Source organism: Lagenorhynchus albirostris, chromosome 8 (assembly GCF_949774975.1).
Source record: "Lagenorhynchus albirostris chromosome 8, mLagAlb1.1, whole genome shotgun sequence".
In the NCBI taxonomy this organism is placed as follows: Eukaryota; Metazoa; Chordata; class Mammalia; order Artiodactyla; family Delphinidae; genus Lagenorhynchus; species Lagenorhynchus albirostris.
In genome coordinates, this window is record NC_083102.1 from 94,576,694 (window position 1) to 94,596,022 (window position 19,329).

The following is a 19,329-nucleotide window of genomic DNA, read 5'->3' on the forward strand; positions in this document are numbered from 1 at the left end:
ACAAAAAATAATACGCCAGGCCACTGCCGAAGCCACCAGATTCACCATGAGTAGGAAGGCACTTATATGTCTGTCACGTGAAGTAAAATCAATTTACACGTACAAATTTGGAATTTCTACACGTCAGATAATGAGTGAAAAGGCAGAGAATAAGCGATATAAACCAGCATCTTTATTTATGTTATTGTAAGTTAAAATTTTTAATTCACTTAACTAAGTTTCCTTAACTCATATAATTTATCTCAGACTAAAATTAATATCGTAAAGATAATACATTGGATTTTCTCCTAATCCTGACACGAATTTCTTCTTGCCAATTTGGAATAAAAAAATTCCGGTGTATATGTAATTCATTTCCTAGTTTTTATAAGAAAGCAGACAACATGGTGGCCATTTAGTTGACAGGTTAAGCAGCCTTGCCTTAAAACTACTCAGATCTCTCTATTAAAGCATCATCCCTACCTAAAACCTTTTGCCACTGAGATTAAATACAAATACCTGCAATAACCACTGTCTTTTAAAAGCTTTCATGTGACACAGAAGGCAGGGAAAATGTGAAGGTATAACCACAACCCCCCAACATGTTATCTCAAGACTGGCCTCTGATGAGGAACACAATTTCTTTTAAATGTAGACTTGGAATTTCCTTCCTCATTTGCTAACAGTTGAACAAAAATCACAGCGCTCCTTGGAAACTGCAATGACTTATCCACAGAAAAGGCACCATGAGACCGTGTCCCCTCTCAGAAGGATGTTTTAAAAGGCAAGCAGCACTGCCTAGCAGCATCTCGTTTATGACGGCAGGTTTTGAACCACCAGTTCTTCTCATGTACGATGTTCACTCACTCTATCACTGAGGGTATTCTTGGCATTCTTTCTTCTTTGGGTTTATTTCCCCACATTAAAAGAAAAATTCCAAGCTTTTTTTTTTTTTTTTTTCCCTTTAGTGTTACAATGTCTGTGGTTTCCATTAAAACAATCAGCAAGAATAAAAGGCTGTTAAGTCAGGCTTGGCTTAAAAATAACACTTGCATCAAATTAAAGAGAAAGAATCAAATTAAGTTCATGGAAAAATCTGGAAATATACCTTAATTAAAAACACTTGACTTTCTAGTTTCTTGCTGTGCAGAGAAATCTAGAATTCTCTCTATACTATTACAAGGAGACATGATCAAAAAAGAAATGGGGGGGGGAAACCCTGAGGTCATGGTAAGCCCTCAAAACATTCTGTATATGATGGATCTCAAAACCTGGCAAACCATATATTTGACACTATAATGTAACTGCAGCATGTGGTATATATTAGAGGATAAGAACGAATAGGAATTGTATAATCTTAGTGTTTAAACGGAGGAGGGTTATCAAGCGATATAGATCATCTAAAAACAAAAAGTGAGTGTAAAAGTAAAGAGAATGGAATGGGGGTGTGTATGGTGTGTGTAGGTGATGGGGCGGGGGGGTCATGAGGAAGTTACTGTCAGATTTGCTGTCATATTTAAAGCTTGTGAAAGGGCTACACACAGCAAACCATCCCAATGCCTTAATGCAAGCCTGTGCTTTGACATCGTGTCATCCTTGATGATGCGAATGCCCTTCCATCTCAACTGCTCCTGGCCCCATGTGCCAGGGAGATTCTACTGGCCTGAGAAAGTACCAAACAAAGACGAAGCATGGGCCAAGGAAACAGGGCTAATGAGGTATGTAGATGGGGGTACCCTGCATTATTTGAAATAACTGGCAAGGGAGTACGGGAAAGACTTCTGAATCTGGTGTGGGAAGGCGAGCTGAGGTTCTCAGTCGGACCACATTGCAGTTTTCAAAAATATACATCATTAGACACATTTTAAAATATATATTGCTTTTTCCACGGAACTGTGAGGCCCGCAAGGATTGGCTTCAAGTCAAGAAACTGTGCTAACGGCTTATCGCAAACCATTACCCACTTCTCACAGCAAGTACCAACTGACGCCTAAAATCATGGGAGACTCCTTAGCTGGTGAGGGTCGGGGAGGGGAAGGGAGGAGGGAGGAAAAGGACTTCCCCCACCTCTATGATTTTTTCGATTGCTACTGGGTCTTGGTTAAAATCAAACTTGGTTAAAAGGTTAATAATAATTCATGTCCAGCTTACTATTACTCAATAACCATCAAAGTCGCTAACTCAAAACAGTGTTTTCTCGCTTATGGGATCAGAGTCATTACACTCTCTCTTGAAGACGTTATTGAATTTTACACTCAGCTTTAGCTGACTGAACAGGTCAAGCACCGTGGCTCAGAGTTCTCTTTATTCTCAGAAAGTCATCAAGCCCCCTCCAGTTTGCTAGGCTGCTAGCTGAGAAACTTGACTCAGCATGGGGTCAGGGGAACTGACCCCGCAGGAAAGGTCACATAGCTGTAAAGCCCCCTTCCCGGCCCCCTTCACTCACATGCACCAGCTGCTCCTGGGTGTCGAACTCCCGAGAACAGCCCTCCCAGTGGCAGTTTGTCTCGTAGATGACTTCAGGCTCCTGTTTGCTTTCTTCTTTGTCCCCTTCCTCCTTCACCAGGGTTGTCCCTTCAGGCTGTTCCTGAAAGGCAGGGGTGGGGAAGGGAGGAGAAAGAGAGACAAAATCAGACACGATGGGACGGCAGACAGAAGAGAAAGGGAACTCTGCTCACTATTATGTAACAACCTAAAGGGGAAAATGCATAAATGAATCACTTTGCTGGACACCTGAAGCTATCACGACATTGTTCATCAACTCTACTCCAATATAAAATAAAAAGTCAAAAAAAAAAAAAAAGAAGAGAAATGAAAAACCTGATGTAGGCTTGTCTTCCTCCGGATGCAATTTTTTTGGGGGAAAATAAAACAGAGCCCAAGTCTATCAGCTGGGTTTTGTGAATTGAAGAAAACAAAGATGGAATCATTTGTGGGCATTTTTTTCAGATTTACTCAATATGCCTTCGAAGGTTGTTAACTTGTGATTAAAGGCAACGGTCCAAATCAGAATGTCGGTAAGGTATTGAGGCCAAACTTTGCTGTCCTGAATACCAAGGTGAGAGCAACCTAAGATGTCATCTCTTAAGAAAAGCAATGAAACTAGGTGATGGAATCTTTTATCCAAAAGACTGCTCTTTCGGTTAAATTCTTTTCAGCATATTTGTTTATTCTCCTATGTTGGAATCCAGGGAAGTGGTTTACTGCTAATTCTAATTCTGTTCTCCCTGCCACTGGAGGCTGTGAGAGGCACTGTGTAGATTTTTACAGGGATGGTGTCTTCTGGGCTCAGCTTCCGGTCTCCAAGCGTACACTCCCTGCCCAAGAACCATAGCATCTAAAGCTTGTCGGTAAAGTCTTTTCTAGTCTTCTAAGGCAGCTTTGCAGAAATGAAAAGACAAAGGATTTCCAGAATTCTGGGAGATGATGAGGTGTGCAAATTCGGGATCTAATCTGAGGTTAGATGGTAAAAGCTGTATACAAGTGTTTAGGCATAACCAGCAACATGCAAGAAGAAGGATGGCTCTCAGAGCCCATGACACCCATTCGTTCCATCTTCCAAGTGCTCCCTAAAAAGGAAACGTGGGCTTAAGCACTCTCAGGTTGGGGCTGAAGCAGCCTGAACATTGCAAGGTCCAGATTCTGTGGACATCCAGACTCTCGTCCAACCCCTATCTCTGGGAATTATACTCATTGAGCTCCGTATCAGGCCCAGGGAACCTACAAGATAGGATTACGAGCAGAATCTACACATTCTTTTTTTTTAAATTAATTAATTAATTTATGGCTGCGTTGGGTCTTTGTTACTGCACGTGGGTTTCTCTAGTTGTGGCGAGCGGGGGCTACTCTTCGTTGAGCTGTGCGGGCTTCTCATTGCGTTGGCTTCTCTTGTTGCAGAGCACAGGCTCTAGGCGCCCGGGCTTCTGTAGTTGTGGCATGCGGGCTCAGCAGTTGCATCTCGTGGGCTCTAGAGCGCAGGCTCAGCGGTTGTGGCGCAGAGGCTTAGTTGCTCCGCGGCATGTGGGATCTTTCCGGTCCAGGGATCAGACCCGTGTCGCCTGCATTCGCAGGTGGATTCTTAACCACTGCGCCACCAGGGAAGTCCGAATCTACACATTTTTAAAATTGAGGCTCAGGATCTACGTAACAGCAGAGACAAGACGGGAATTTTTAAAGTTGTCCTTTCAGGACTTGGGGTAAAGAACAAGAATCTAAGTAGCCTTAGGTTAGGTTAGTTGTTGCTGGATCCCTCCTGGCTATGCAGGGTCTCCTGGCCAGTAGCAAGTGGCAACATAAGAAAAAATAAGAACATGATCATTATAAGGAATATCCCTGGTCTGCCCAGCTCAGGCTGAGAGCCAGGAGCTTGTAATTCTGGCCCAAGATCAAGGCCAAGGACTGAAGCCTGTTCACATCCCTGGTCAACAATAAACACATCCACCCACTTACTCCAGTTTATACCCCACAAAGCTGCCTGCGTTTTCGTGTGTCTGCTTCTGAGCTGGAGAAACAAACCTAGTTGTACTCCAGCCCTGGCCTTTTGTTACATGTGTGGGTAACGCCCAAGGCCAAGAACGCGGTAGACAAGCCAATGCTGTGAAAAGACGCCAGGCTGGAGGGAGCCAGAGCCGGCGCCTCCCTCACCTGCTGGCCCCGAGGCCCCGGGCTGGGGAGGTCTTCATCGGCTTTGATCTTGGAGCGTTTATTATGCACCAGGTCGCCGGTGCTGGTCACGGCGGACTCACTCGTGGGCTTGTTCTGTGGGTCACATTGGCAGGGACAGAGACAAAAATTAACTTCGGATCAATGAGTAGGACCACAGCTAAAACACACAAGTCGAGAACAGCGAGCGTCCTTGGCACCAGAATGACGACAGATAGGGCTCGTATTTGCACGTAGCAGAGTTCAGAACATGTGTTCAGAGCCAGGACATACTGAAAAAATGGTACAAATGAACTTACTTACAAAACAGAAATAGAGTCACAGAGGTAGAAAACAATCTTACAGTTACCAGGGGGGAAGCGGGGGAGGGAGGGATAAAGGGGAGATTGGGACTGACATATACACACTATTATATATAAAACAGATAACTAATAAGAACCTACTGTATAGCAACAGGGAGCTCTACTCAGTGATCTGTAATGACCTACATGGGAAAAGAATCTAAAAAAGAGTGGATACATGTATATGTATAACGGATTCACTCTGCTGTACGGCAGAAAGTAACACAACACTGTAAACCAATCATACTCCAATATATATATATTTTAAAAGCCAGGATATACATTCATGAGACAGCTCTTTGTTTTTAACTCATAAGTAGCAACTCCCTGGGGCTTTTTAAGGCTAGAGGAAAAGAGCTGGGATCCAGGCTTTAACGAACTCTGATAGTGCAGGGGAAAGGGACCGGATGACAGCAACCCACTCATGGGATGTATTTTTACTGAATGGGCTATAGACAGCACAGGGTCAGAGGGAAGCCCGAGGCTAAAATGACTCTAGTGGAAGAAGCTCTCGTTTCTTGAGGAGCATACACACGGCACAGAACCTGAAGATGACAGCCCTGGGTTGGGACCACAGGCTGCAGTATGGAAGCGGTGAGGATGCCACTGGCCTGCGCGTATTCATAGCTGATGTGGCCCCGTGGCTCTCCTCTATGATTCCCAAGACAGACCAGGTCATCGAGCTGTCTCTCTCACCTGTGAGGACTCGGAAGGGCCGGAGGTGACCTGGACAGGGTTCAGAACCGTAGGGATCCCGGGAATAGGCCTCTGTGTCGGGAAAGTTGGGGCGGGGTGGATGAGCGGAGGGCTGTGTCCAAAGGCCGAGCCTAAGCTCTGCTGTCGGCTTAAGATCTGCTGATGCATATGGAGAGACACGGGTGCAGAAGGGTAGGTGAAGCTCAGGGCAGGGCTGCGGGTGGGAGATAAAGGGAAAACCATCATTTACACGGGACACAGAGACCAGTGCACCTTTATACCTAGTTTTTTTCCCCAAATCGCATCAGGGCTGTGCATTTAAATTAGAAGGTAAAAATGATCGACGAACATCTCGAAACTTCCTAGAGAAAGCTGACGGCTCAGACAGGACACGCATGGGCGTTGGCACAGACACGCAGACCTGAGATAAACTTCAGCAGAACGGAAGCAAAAGGCATCGGCTCAATAACAACTATTTATTGCAATAACAAACTTTCTATAACAAAGAGAATGGGTGACTACATGCTTTATAGTACTTTTCTCAGCTCCGCATCCCACATGTTCCCGTGCACGGAGCAATTCTTTTCATCTATGCTCCCACTGCACGCTTTCATAAGTCTCCAGATCTTATTACAAGAAGAAAGAAAATCAATTGGTTAAATGTGTTTTGAACACCATGCTTGTCATATCACTCATTTGTTTGTAAAGATGGAAAGCTTGGTTCATCCTGAATGCCACCTAAAGAATTTCCATCAGTGCCGTCTGGTTACAGAAGCTGATGGATTAACCTCTCCTGGCTGGAATCGGTGATCAATGGGCTTTGATTGAGGAATATTCCAATGGGAGAGCATCCGCTCCCTCTTGCAGCTAAGGAGCATTAAATGTCTATTAGCGCCCATTATACATGCTAATGCCTGTCACCACTTCATTATGCCAGAGTATTTCCCGGGCGACAGGAAGTTCTAAGGAAGTCACACCATCACCTAAAGATTTCTGGGCTAGCAGGCGGTGCCAAATCGTCCTCTGCACCACCATAGTTTAGGAATCCAATCCTCTTAAAAGAAAGAAGCGCTCTAGAGGAATCTGCCGATGGCTTAAAAAAATGCGTGAAACACTGTAATGGCATTTGTGAAAATTTCTTCCTTTAAAAACACTCAGTAGGGGAAAAAAAAAAAAAAATATATATATATACACGTAGATATTCTCTCCATCCTGCTGTGTAAGGCCCAGAAAGAATCAGGGTTTCTTGCAAAGTCAAAGGTAGAATTCGTGCAAATGTCCCAATCTGGTGGGTTAATTACTATTGCTGTTAAGCGCATTAACTGAGACTATAATAATTACAATAACAAAATTCAAACCATTTCAACAACTTTAAGTAATAACGCCGAAGACATACTCCCTTCATTAATGTGACTCCACGTTTTGCCCATTTGACTACAATCCACAAAAAGGTGGTTTCAATGGGATTACATTACTATTATTCCTACGGAGAGCCTTGCATTACAATAGCTTGCCCATTTAAGACTGAATATCATTAAGAATGCCCTAGGAGAATTTCACAGGGCTTGGAGGAACTCTCCTTTCATTCTGTATTGTATTTCTTTAATAAAGGAGAGCAGAAACCTGGTGAAAACAGTCATTGTTCACAGTAAGTTAGGGAGAAATCACTAATAATATGCTGTTTCTGCAGCGCTATAGTTTCTGCCAGTGTTTCGGAAAGCAACCATGAATGATTACAGCAAGACTCAGCTAAGGTAGCTGTGTGGATGATTGATAGGGCGTTAATCAAAAGATGCATATCTGCCTCAGAATTTGTTCACAAGCTTTCTTCTAATAGCTGATTTCATGTTCACTGAGCTCTATGCCAGTTTGTCCAATTTATTTTTTGGTGTACAAGCCATTCATCAAAAAACACAATGATTTAACCCACCCCTCCCCTTTCCTTTTGGTGAATGGGTATTACTAAGTGTAACCACCTTATTCTGTTCATTAAAAAAACAAAGGAAAACTAAAAGACCCCACTACACACATATTTATAATGTGATATGGACTTTGCACAAACCTCCCTGCATCTTTCCTGAGTTTCATGAGCTTGAACGAGCAGGTGGGCTTGGGAAGGGGGTCCCTTGGGTCATGTACACCTCTCATTCTGGGGGGCCCAATATTGGGGGGCTCAAAAAAGTCAGGACCCAATTAAGAAGCCAGACCATTCGAGAAAACGTTTCACAAGGCAGAAAATGCCCTCAGTTTTGTATGTAATGCAATTTACAAATGTTAAGAGCCAGACAGAGCAGGTCGATTTTTACTTTTAAAAATATGTAGAAGACAAAAGGAAGAACCAGCTTTGGTGCTGCAGCCCCTGTCCCCAGGTGCAAAGTCTCTGATCTCAGATGCAGGAGAGGCTGCGACAGCTTTCAACCCATGTGGGTAACATCCCCTTTTGGGGCTGCGTTTTCGCTGGTCAAACCAGGGGACAGGAATAAACCTTCCCTAAAATCCATGTCAACTATCAGATTCCAAAGGATATGAGAACATACAGGATGGATCAGCGATTTTTAGCAGTCCCTGATTATTCATAACGAGGGACTGCTAAGGGAAACCCTCTCTCCTCTGCGTGCAAAGAGCTGGGCAACAGTGCTCACAGGAGAAGACCTCGTGTCACCCCACAAGAGCGGGCGCTGCCGTCAGCTCCTGGAAGGAAGGCTGCTTGCTCCGGATTACAAAGCCTGTGCATGGAAAGAACGTCCGAGGACTTCCCACCGGTGGCGGGGGGGCCAGGGGATCGGGGCCACCACCCCCTGCTCTCTGACCCCAAGTGAGCTGTCTTCCTAAGCTCTGCATCCCGGTACTTGCTGTGTCTTTCCAGAAGCCAGCCTAGCTGCTTCCTTTTGGTCACTCAAATTCCAGCTTAGATGTCACCTCCTCAGACACAGGGACCTCCTAAGCCTGAGGCCCCCATCAAAACAAGCCCCCTCTGCAGCTCCTCGCCCCATGATGCTCTGCTGTTTGACACTTGTATTCTCACTGCAGGATGAGGCTCTCTGAAACCATATTCTCTCCCTCCCTCTGCAATGGAAGGTCTAGGGGATCTGGGCTCTGGTCTGTCTTGTCCCCCACTGACCCCTGGTGCCCGGAACACTGCCTGGCATGGGGCAGCCCCTCGAGATGAGTCAGTGAGTGACCGAACCACCCCCATTAGGTATGAGTTTCTTGCTGCTGCTGCAACACATCACCACAAACTTCATTGTTTTAAAACAAAATACGCTTGCCATCTCAGAGCTCCAGAGGTCAGAATTCTCAGATGGGTGGGCAGGACTGCGTTTCTCTGGAAATCCCTGGCACCTGGCCTCTTCCCGCTTCTAGAGGCTGCTTCCATCCACGGTTCATCGTCCCACCTCAACCCGACCTCCTCCTCTGATTCCCTGTAACTCCGACACCCTCCTGCCTCCCTTTTATAAGGACCCTTGTGATTATACTAGGGCCACCTGATCATCTCCTCATCTCAAAACCCTTAACTGGACACCAACGATTACCTACTGCATGTTCCACTGGCAAGTTCAAAACTGAGGAAAACTGGGCCTGACACTGTAAGGCCACACACTGTAAGTTCAGATGTGTTAAAGTCTACGTGGTAACCTTCGGAGGTAACCTTTGGTGTCCAGCTTCTTTGGTCACAATTGTGTTTGTGATATCTTTTCATGTTGCTGCATTGAGTTGAGCTCCAATCATTTCCTTTGCTGAATAGTATCTTAGAGTCTAAGTATAGCACGCTTGCTATGTACGCTCCTTATATGTTCTATGCACGGTCTTTTGCTGCATCTCAGGGTGTTGTGGTTTGCTGTTACACACAAAGCTGCTACGAAGACTATTAAAAAAACAAACAAAAACTCTTAACTGAATCACAGCTACACAATTCTTTTGGCCCTGTAAGGTGATATATTCACAGCTTCCGGGGAGTAAGATGTGGACATCTTTGGGGGCCATTATTCTGCATACCGAACTCAGAACAGTCCCTTCAAAGAAAAGCAATTTGACAACGTGTTTATAAAACAGTACAAAGGTAGTAACAGTACAAAAGTCCTCTGTGCATTTTTATAGAACTTCAGCTGCTGAGGACAGACTGCTGGTTTACAGAGGTCAGAATTTTCTTTGAAAAGTAAATTCTCTTTTTAGAAGCCCCGAAAAAAAAATCTTCCTAAACAGTTCATGTATTCGTTCCATAATTTCCTAGAAATACAAAGTATTGACATTGTTGAAAAATTTTATACATCGCTTCTGTCTCCTCTCAAGAAGGACACAGTCGGGCTTCCCTGGTGGCGCAGTGGTTGAGAGTCCGCCTGCCAATACAGGGGACGTGGGTTCGTGCCCCGGTCCGGGAAGATCCCACATGCTGCGGAGCGGCTGGGCCCGTGAGCCATGGCTGCTGAGCCTGCGCTCTGCAACGGGAGAGGCCACAACAGTAAGAGGCCCGCGTACAGCAAAAAAAAAAAAAAAAAAAGAAGGACACAGTCTAGTCTAAAACATGGTCCACCTGAGCTTTATGACCTCAAAGCCTTTACATTTCTGCTCACCCTGTTCTTTCCTCTGGATCAACTGAAGAGCAATTAAGTTTATGTTCTGATTTTTGAATTCTCTTCACTCAACATTTAATCAAGTATAATTTAAAAAATTTTTTATAGCATTTACTTCTCTTCTAGATGACTACATGAGAGACGGGATAATTAAAAACACACGTTTATAAGAATGTGACTTGCAACTGTTAATCTATATTTAATCGATAAGATCGCTAGAAAGTGTCAGATGGCCCAGATCTTCCCAAGCAATGTGCTAACACAGTCACCCAAAAGTAAGTGTTAGGGAGGATAGGAAAAAGAAGTACCAAGGTGATAAAGTCTGAGGAATACAGCCCCGGGGGTCCCTGGAACTACTTAATACTTGAATGTGTGTTCCAAGTGTCCCAGCCCCGATATGGTTCGTAGCAACATTTGGAGGAGATTTTAGAGACTAGCGTTCCTCACAGAACACTTGGAGAAACAGTCTTCTAGGACCACAGTTAGAACAGTCTGCAATAACCTATATGGGAAAAACATCTGAAAATGAATGAATATATGTATATGTATAACTGAATCACTGTGCTGTACACCTGAAACTAACAACATTGTAAATCAACTCGACTCCAATAGAATTTTTGAAAAATTATAAAAGGAAGAAAAAAGAAAGCCAGAATAAATTAATTCAAATGTTAATCTGTCCTGTATTTTTCTAAAAAGCAGAAAATGAGAAAAATGTGGATTTTCGATCTCTGACTATAGTGTGTGTGGTGTCCTCCCACCAAGTATAATTTTCACCCATCAAAACCGAGTTACGGCTACCGAAGTCTTAGTTTTATAAAATACCTTAAAGGAGCACTCGTTACATGGTAGGCAGTGACTTGGGGGCCGAATTTTAAATAAGGATAACTACCGAGGTCAATTTCCCTTTTATTCTTTGCTCTGAGCTGAGTTAAAAGTGATCAGCAAATCGCTGTCTGAGTGGGAACTATTTCTTCTATTTTCCAAAAATTTAATGTTAAAATTCCCAAAGTCTGAATCGTTAAGAAAGTTTTGATGTATTTATTCTCCATCACAAATCCGAAGTAACGTTTTGTCAATACACTTTTCAAACTGGGGTCAAATTTTGCAAACCGGGTCTTATTTCTGAATATTGCAGTAAATAGCCCAGTAACCCCTCCCTTATCTGGAACTCTTCTGTCTGGGAATCGCAACAACTATGCTCAATCTGGTTGAAATCTGGGGTGTAATTAGAAAGACAGGATGTTAAACAACTAAAATAAACATCATAATATGTTTAACTAAATAACTGAATCAATTTGCTATACAGCAGTAATTAACACAACAACTGTAAATCAAATATACTTCAATAAAAAAAATTTTTTAAATAAAAAATAAATATCGTCAAATCCACACACTCGTTCATTAATTCAACCAGTTTTAGCTGAGTACTTTCTACAGATCCCTTTTATATATCCAAAGAATAAGATAATTATTTGTAACTGGAAAGTTACATATTAACTGTAATCAATACATACAACTTTGAGATCCATCATCACGCTTGACTTTCACAACAAACATTATTTTTTTCACACCAAGGAAGTGATGTGCGTCAACATTTGTACAGAGCCTCTCTGATCAATCCGTAAATTCACATTTAATTACAGAAATGCTATATTAGTGGGGGACACTAAAAGTTCATACTGTAGAAGATCATTTGTTAAGATGTATTCAACCCTATTATACATACAGGCATTTCAAAGTCATTAATATTCAAGTCAAAAAGATAAAAACCAATTAAAATAGCATGTGAGACAATCCTGAAATGTCTTTTAAAAACACTTCAGGAACTCTGCATATGGCAGAGGATAAGAGGATGGGGGATGGGCTGGATAACTGAATACCAGTACAATAAATAAAGCAGCATGATGTGAGCCGCTGTAGTCCTTCATATCGGGAGGGCAGATAGAGCCAATTACAATACTGAAGAGGTCTGTTTCTAACTAAAAGTGAATGTCAAAAAACTCGGGGGAATTCCCTGGCGGTCCAGCAGTTAGGACTCTGCGCTTCCACTGCAGGGGGCGCGGGTTCCATCCCTGGTCAGCGAACTAAGATCCCGCATGCCGTTCAGCATGGCCAAAAAAGAAAAAAATAAATCGGAAGTATAAGAAAGATGGCAAGAGGATGGATCACCCAGCCACCGCATACTTACAGGTAAAAGTTTCTTTTTATTGTTTAATGATGTCAATCCACATGGCATTTACCCATTTTCAAAAAAAAAAAAAAATCGTAGTTTTTCCTTAGAGCTGCATGGAACATCTCCTTCCACTGAGTCTCAGGGCTGGGGTTCCTCTGTGCTAATGTGGGGAAGGACGAGGGAGGTTGCCGGGAACTCAGCCGAAAGGCTCATCATCAGTTTCCAGGTTCATCTCCGGAAACCCTCCCTGACCTGGAGGACCAGGCATGGAGCTGGGCTGGCCTGAGATTGATGAGAGAATTAAACCAGAGCAGAGCCCTGACATGGGTGGTCACAGGAAGGCCTGAGTCACAAAGGCACCATCTCTTACCCAAAGTGAAGAGGAGAGAAGAGTATGTGGCAGCTATATATTCTTAGGAAATGTTTTAAATGTAAAATCAATGCTAACGACCTATACACACATTTTTTTTCAACTGCCCTAGTTGGTCAGTTTTCTTCAGATGTGAATTTTTAAGACTTCCTTAAAAGAAACTCATGTGATGCTTTTATAATGTATTTCTTCAGGTCGGGCACTGGGATTAAGAAACTTCATGCTGCAGTCTAAATGTCCATCAACAAACGAATAAATAAAGAATATGTGGTATATATATACAATGGAACACTACTCAGCAATGAAAAAGAATGAAATAATACCATTTGCAGCAACATGGATGGACCTACAGATTATCATACCAGGTGAAGTAAGTCAGAGAAAGACAAATATCATGTGATATCACTTATATGTAGAATATAAAACATGCTGACACAAATGAACTTATCTACGAAACAGAAAGAGACTCATAGGCATAGAGAACAAATTTTTGGTTGCCAAAGGGGATACCAGGAAGGGGGCAGGGGAGAGATAATTAGGAGTTTAGGATTAACATGTACACTCCACTATATATAAAAGAGGTAAACAAGGCCCTACTACATAACACAGGGAACTATACTCAATATCTTGTAATAACCTATAATGGGGCTTCCCTGGTGTCCGCCTGCCGATGCGGGGGACGCGGGTTCGTGCCCGGGTCCGGGAAGATCCCACATGCCGTGCGGCATCTGGGCCTGTGAGCCATAGCCGCTGAGCCTGCACGTCCGGAGCCTGTGCTCCGCAACGGGAGAGGCCACAGTGGTGAGACGCCCGCGTACCGCAAAAAAAAAAAAAAAAAAAAAAAAAAAAAATTCTAACCTATAATGGAAAATAATTTGAAAAAGAATATATATACACAAATGTACAACTGAATCACTTTGCTGTATACTTGAAACTAACACACCATTGTAAATTAACTATACTTTGATAAAAGAGAAAAAAAAAACCTTCATGTTGCAGTTAACCCAGTTTTCTATAGGCTGACGAATCCAAGGACGCTATTTCCTTTTCAGTGTCCCATCTCTCCTATTTCTTGTTCATGAAACCAGTACTGGAGGTGGAGTCAGGCAACAGTCCACACTGTAACATGGGGGCCCCCAAATTTCAGAAACTGGCTTCAAGGAAAGAGAGAGGAAGGGGGAGGAGGCATCTAATCAAAACCAACTTTGTAGTTACTTTGTGGTTGTCATACTAATGAGGTCGTCCACTTTCTGGTTCCAGCTGTGGAATTTACTGTACCACAGCTGCCATTCAAAGGAAGAACAATTCTTCCCGGTTTTGCAGAGAACAGGCCAACAGCCATTATCATCTGTATACATGTCGGTATAGGGACACACACGCATGCACGTGCTTCTATTTGAAAGTAAAAAAGTAAAGCTTCCACGTCCATCCATAAAAGCCCCCCGGGGCAAGTTCACTGGAAAACCCAGCAGCCTCGGAAGAAGTAATGAGCCCACGCGTAAGGACCCACATGCTCACAAAATGAGTTAAGTATCATCCCAATGTTTACACCGAGGCATATGCACTCTTTCAATACTGCTTTGGACAAAAATACATTAGGCTTTCTAGGATGCAAGAGTCCTAAAAGGCTTTAGAAGCTGCGTTGCCACTAAACAGACAAAACCTCCAAGAACATATATAGCAGTAACACACTCTCCAGTGAGATGTGGCCTGAAGCACCCAAATCATGTAACTGGTCAGCCACGTAGACATGGTCAGAAAAAGCATCACCAACGCTTTAAAAACATCGCCAGACATTATTATATGCCTCTTATAAATAGCATCTCCTTCCAATCCTTTTAGTCGTACCTCCCATTGGAGGATTTTTAAGAGAGAAGGATATAAGGGGAACAGGAGAGGAAATTCAGTTAGACCTGGCAGTTTCGCCCACGTAAGCAGTTGAGCACCTTTGATTCAGCCCGTGAAACTGCCCGGTCCTTAAAACAAGGCAGCCTCACCGGGGCCTTGAAGGCTTCCTACGGTTCTGGGATCAGCGGTCCACCCTGCTCATGGTCTGGCCCTGCCCACCTCCAACCTTGTGCTGATTGGAGGCCTTTCCCTTCCGTGAGTTCCGTGAGGACAGGAATCGTGTCTCTCATTCATCTCTGCAGCCCTCACGTCCTGCACAGCAACCTGCACACAGTTGAGTATGCAGTCAAATATTTGCGAAATGAAGGAGTAACGGACTAAATGGAAGACTACCTCAAACCAATGGCCACACCTGGAAGTAAATGAAAACTGTCCTTTTTAGTGAGGATTCATTATTTTCACTGATTCTAGGGGAAGAGAAGGTTGTCTCGTCGTTTTTGGAAGATGCAGTCAGAGAGTTTCAAGGACCCTGGTCATTGGGCTGTGGATTCATCGATTCTTTGATGTTTCCCACCCAAGTCATCTCGCGTTGTTTGTCTGACACGCATGAGTTGACTCATGGCAGGTAACAGCGCAGAGTCAAGCTGCTGTGGAGGCCGAGGTGATTCCTACCATTCTCAGGAAGTGGCACTGGACCTGCCAGATACATCCTCACTCCGGGGCCTGATGTCTGGGAGGGCTGACGCCGCGCAGAAGAAAAGACCCCTGCTCTCTGGTCACCGGGCAGAGCTGGTCAGTGCCAGCCACAGAAAACATGCACTGATTTGTGAGGCTGCGCTCTGGGCACTCAGCTCTCATCTTCATTGAGGTGTCTGTCCTGGCCGAACCAGACCTGAAACTACTAAGGATATGAAGCCATCTTCATTTTCGCCGTTAAACCCAAAGTGAGAAAGCTGTAACTGGCGGGTTAGAAATGAACAGATTACTCATTTCTTCATTCCCTTTACTTTTGCTAGAAGATGGAAGATGAGGGTCAGTTGAAGCACTTTCTCCTCCGATGGGAGCTCGATTTCTAGGGGAAGGTATTAGCAGAGGTCAAACTATTTCCAATTTAATGCCATTAACTGGATATTTATAATACTAGCCTTAACCAGAGAGGGTGGGGCTTCACAGGCTGTATGTGATAAATGTGAATCAGCTAGTCTTAGACAGGAGTCTTCAGGGTGATGGAGGAGTTAGAACTTTTTGAGACAGTTAACTATTTCACAACATCCTTTTAAGTGCACGGAGTTATTTTTCTGAATTATGTTCTCAGTTATGATATAAAAAAGACTTTTGCTATACATTTGGACAATATGTTTTAATCAGTTAGCCGTAATCAAGTACTATGTTTTAAGATGTAGCTAAGCTTTTGTGAATATATATGTGCTTTATATGGAATTCTTATAGCAGTCTGAATTATTAGGTAAATACATAAACATAAGAACCATATACAAACTGAGGATGGACATTTGCTTTTTTATCCCTTTATTTTGTGTCCATCCCTCTGTATATCCATGTAACTGTCAACCTACGGATATACGATATACTATCCATATACACTATAACCTTCTGAAAGCCAGCATTATTCATCCACCACATGGAAACTTCCTTTTAATAAGGAGGGCGATTAGAATTCTAATGGCTCATTAAAGAGCTCCTTCATTTATTCACTCCAGAAATATTTGTTGAGCGGTATCAAGGTAACGGCACAGATGTTGTGAGCTGGGAAGTGTGGCCGTGAACAAAACATACACAGTCCTAGACCTTCTGGCATTTGTATTCTAGTAGAGGGAGACATATAGCAACTACCAGATGAGCAAGTAAATAGAAGAATTTCGAACGGTGGTCCCTACTATTACCAGCCTCTTAGAGAATAGCATTTGAACTGGGATACACGCGTGAAGATTTTTTTAGAAAACTGAATGTGTGTCATTACACACTGAAAAACATCTTTAGAAACTGACCCCATTACTGTATGCACTGACAACACGAGAAGCAGATTAGGATTAGAAAACATGTAAGTGTGCAAGTCAAACGTGTTTGGGGCAAACTAAAAAGCAAGGAATTGGAGGGCTGGTCCTCTTGCAAAACCCTCCGTGCTGATGCATAAAACAAGAATAACACTACGCTTTCCAAAACTGCTGTCAGATGAAAACAGTGAGCGCTTCTTGTGCCTGCCGTGTCCCTGGGTACAAAGCAGAGATGAGATGCTCTCCTGTATCTTTCCCTTTTGAGAAAGTTACCCTTTGTAGATTTCTTCATGCTGCTTCCCTTCCCGTCAGCCACCGGCCCTACTACTTACTGGGGAGTCCTCCCGTCGGTCTTTAGATTTCACAAAGCGAAACTTGGAACAGAGCAAGTGAAGCACTAACGCTACTCCGGCTAAAGGACTGGCAGGTGGTGCCGGTCGTAATTCTTCTAATTATTGTATTGTTCCAGCAAGCCGATCTCATCTTGGGTTATCTGTATTACTTTATATGCATCAGAAGCTACATCTTATCCTAGCACACAGGGGCTGTGTACTGAAGAATGAGAGGTCAGATTGCAAGAGAGAAGACAGACTGGTGAGGCGCTGAAGGGAAGAAAGACCTGTGTGCCCGACGGCCCTGGTCACCTGACTGCAAACGGGTCTCCTGGGGCCTGACTGGACTTAGGAATCTCTGCTTCCAGCTCAAATGAGAATAATCAGATCTGTGGTAGCTCCTCGGAGGCAGGGGACAATGATTATTCCAAGTCAGGATACTGACAGCCTCTCAAGGACTGGTACTAGATTACCTGGGAAAGGTGAGGAGATGAGGAAACGGGTGAAGATGCCAGGGTAAGAATAAAGACAGCACTGAGACTATCTGTGTACCGCTTTCGAATCTAAGTCCTGTAGAGGCTGTGAAAAGTCACGGTAGCTGGGCAGAGAGCAGAAGGGAAGAAAAAACGCTCACCAAGTGATTCTGTGTGAATATCATTCCTGTGAATTTCACCGTGGACCTCATTTCCACCACTTTGATGCTATGACTTCTAGTCGAGCCACATAATAATGATATGATTTCAGCAAACTGAAATAAGGTCGATGGCCACCTATGAGCCCAGGGAAATCTGCCAGGAGTGCAGAACAGCCAGGCCATGGTTTGGAGATGGGCGTACTCCCTCGGAGACAGATTGGGGTGATCACATTGCGGGTAGCATGGCCAGGCCCCAGTAGCTCATCCTCGGGACGGACCACCAGGAGTAGTTCTCCTGCGGCTCTGCCCGTGGGCAGGGGTCTTCATCCAGGCCCTGCCCATACACACCAGCTTTAATAAAAGGTACCCCTTTCCTCTACAGTGGCTGTCTTGTCTGTAGTTTACAAATGTGAAGACTGAATTTCAGAGCCTACAGGCAAGTAAGGTCTGCACAGCTGGTGGCAAAGCTGGAATCTGACTACAGTTTTGCCCGACTCCAAAGCCTCCCTTCGTGTCTACATCGGCTGATCCTGAAACAATCCCCTCTGTAAGTACGGACTGCTATCATACAAGCAGAGTTATTTGCTCTGTTCCGTGTTTCCACACTTTCCTGACCATATTAAAATACAGATGCTGCAGAAAATGACATCATATCAAAATGGGGATTTATAATATTTCAACGTTAACTTGCCTGCCAAGGAGGATTGTTGATAGCTGAACAAGCAAAGAATTAAAACCGTAATGGAAACATTAAGGACAAAAAATAATGGTAGTCATCATTTCTAGTAAATATGGTATGTGACTATTGCTAACACATTTTTTCTTTTTCTGGACTATTAGGGTTTCCCTAATATGTATATTCATCATGGAAGACCCATCAATCCCTTTAGACTTAAAACCCTTCTGTCCCCTTTTCTTTCTTCCTCCCAATGCACACTTTTCCCCCGTGAGACAAGACTCACGTCTGGTCTTTTTTCTCTTTTTTGGTCATGTCTCACGGTCTGTGGGACCTTAGTGTCCCGACCAGGAATCGAATCCACACCCCCTGCAGTGGAAGTGTGGAGTCCTAACCACTGGACTGCCAGGGAAGTCCCACTTCCGTTTTTTGATTTCTGTCCCTGTCCTCACAAGTGTACCCAAATCAGGTACAAAGTTGGTTTTCCTTCTAGGGAACTATAACTAGTAAGAAGATAAAAAGATTGCCGTTACTCCCTGTCTCTAGGGAGGGGATTTCATTCCTGAATAAGTATGATTTCTCTAAATGGGCTGCTAACTGATGTCTGCAAAATAATTCTTTTCGGCCCAATAATTGGCTCTGGAACTCATCGTAGTGAAATGTGACCTGCATCCGCATCCCGGGTCCTCCCCGGTGTCCTGTTGCAATCCTTCCTTGTAGGTAGTCAGTACCGCAAACGCAAGGTGCAGGCGAGCAGTGACGTTTTGTTAAAGAAACACATCATGGATTTGGGGAAAATACATACCTGATTGCACTTGCAGATAAGTGGCCGTAAGAGCCACTTGCTGAAGAGCTGCTGCGGGAATTATTGAGAATGGTGACCAAGGAGTTGGGAGACGTCCTGATCATGGTCTGAAGGTCAAAGCTATGATCGGACAGTGGTGATATGGACAGTGTACGTTTTCGGCTTGGCCTGGCTGACAGCCGGGGGCTGGGGAATCTGGTGCCTGTTGTATAAACAAAACAGAACCT

At 43.8% G+C, this 19,329-nt stretch overlaps 1 protein-coding gene across 1 annotated transcript in view; it reads right to left on the reverse strand.

Moving 5' to 3' along the window:
- GLI3 (GLI family zinc finger 3) overlaps nucleotides 1–19,329 on the reverse strand; it is a 287,622-nt gene that overhangs the window by 63,719 nt on the left and 204,574 nt on the right. The window contains exons 7-10 of the mRNA XM_060157355.1: nucleotides 19,103–19,304; nucleotides 5,679–5,892; nucleotides 4,624–4,737; nucleotides 2,426–2,566 (exon numbers count right to left, since the gene is read on the reverse strand). Coding sequence (XP_060013338.1) covers nucleotides 2,426–2,566; nucleotides 4,624–4,737; nucleotides 5,679–5,892; nucleotides 19,103–19,304 — 671 coding nt within the window. The remainder of the gene's footprint in view (nucleotides 1–2,425; nucleotides 2,567–4,623; nucleotides 4,738–5,678; nucleotides 5,893–19,102; nucleotides 19,305–19,329) is intronic.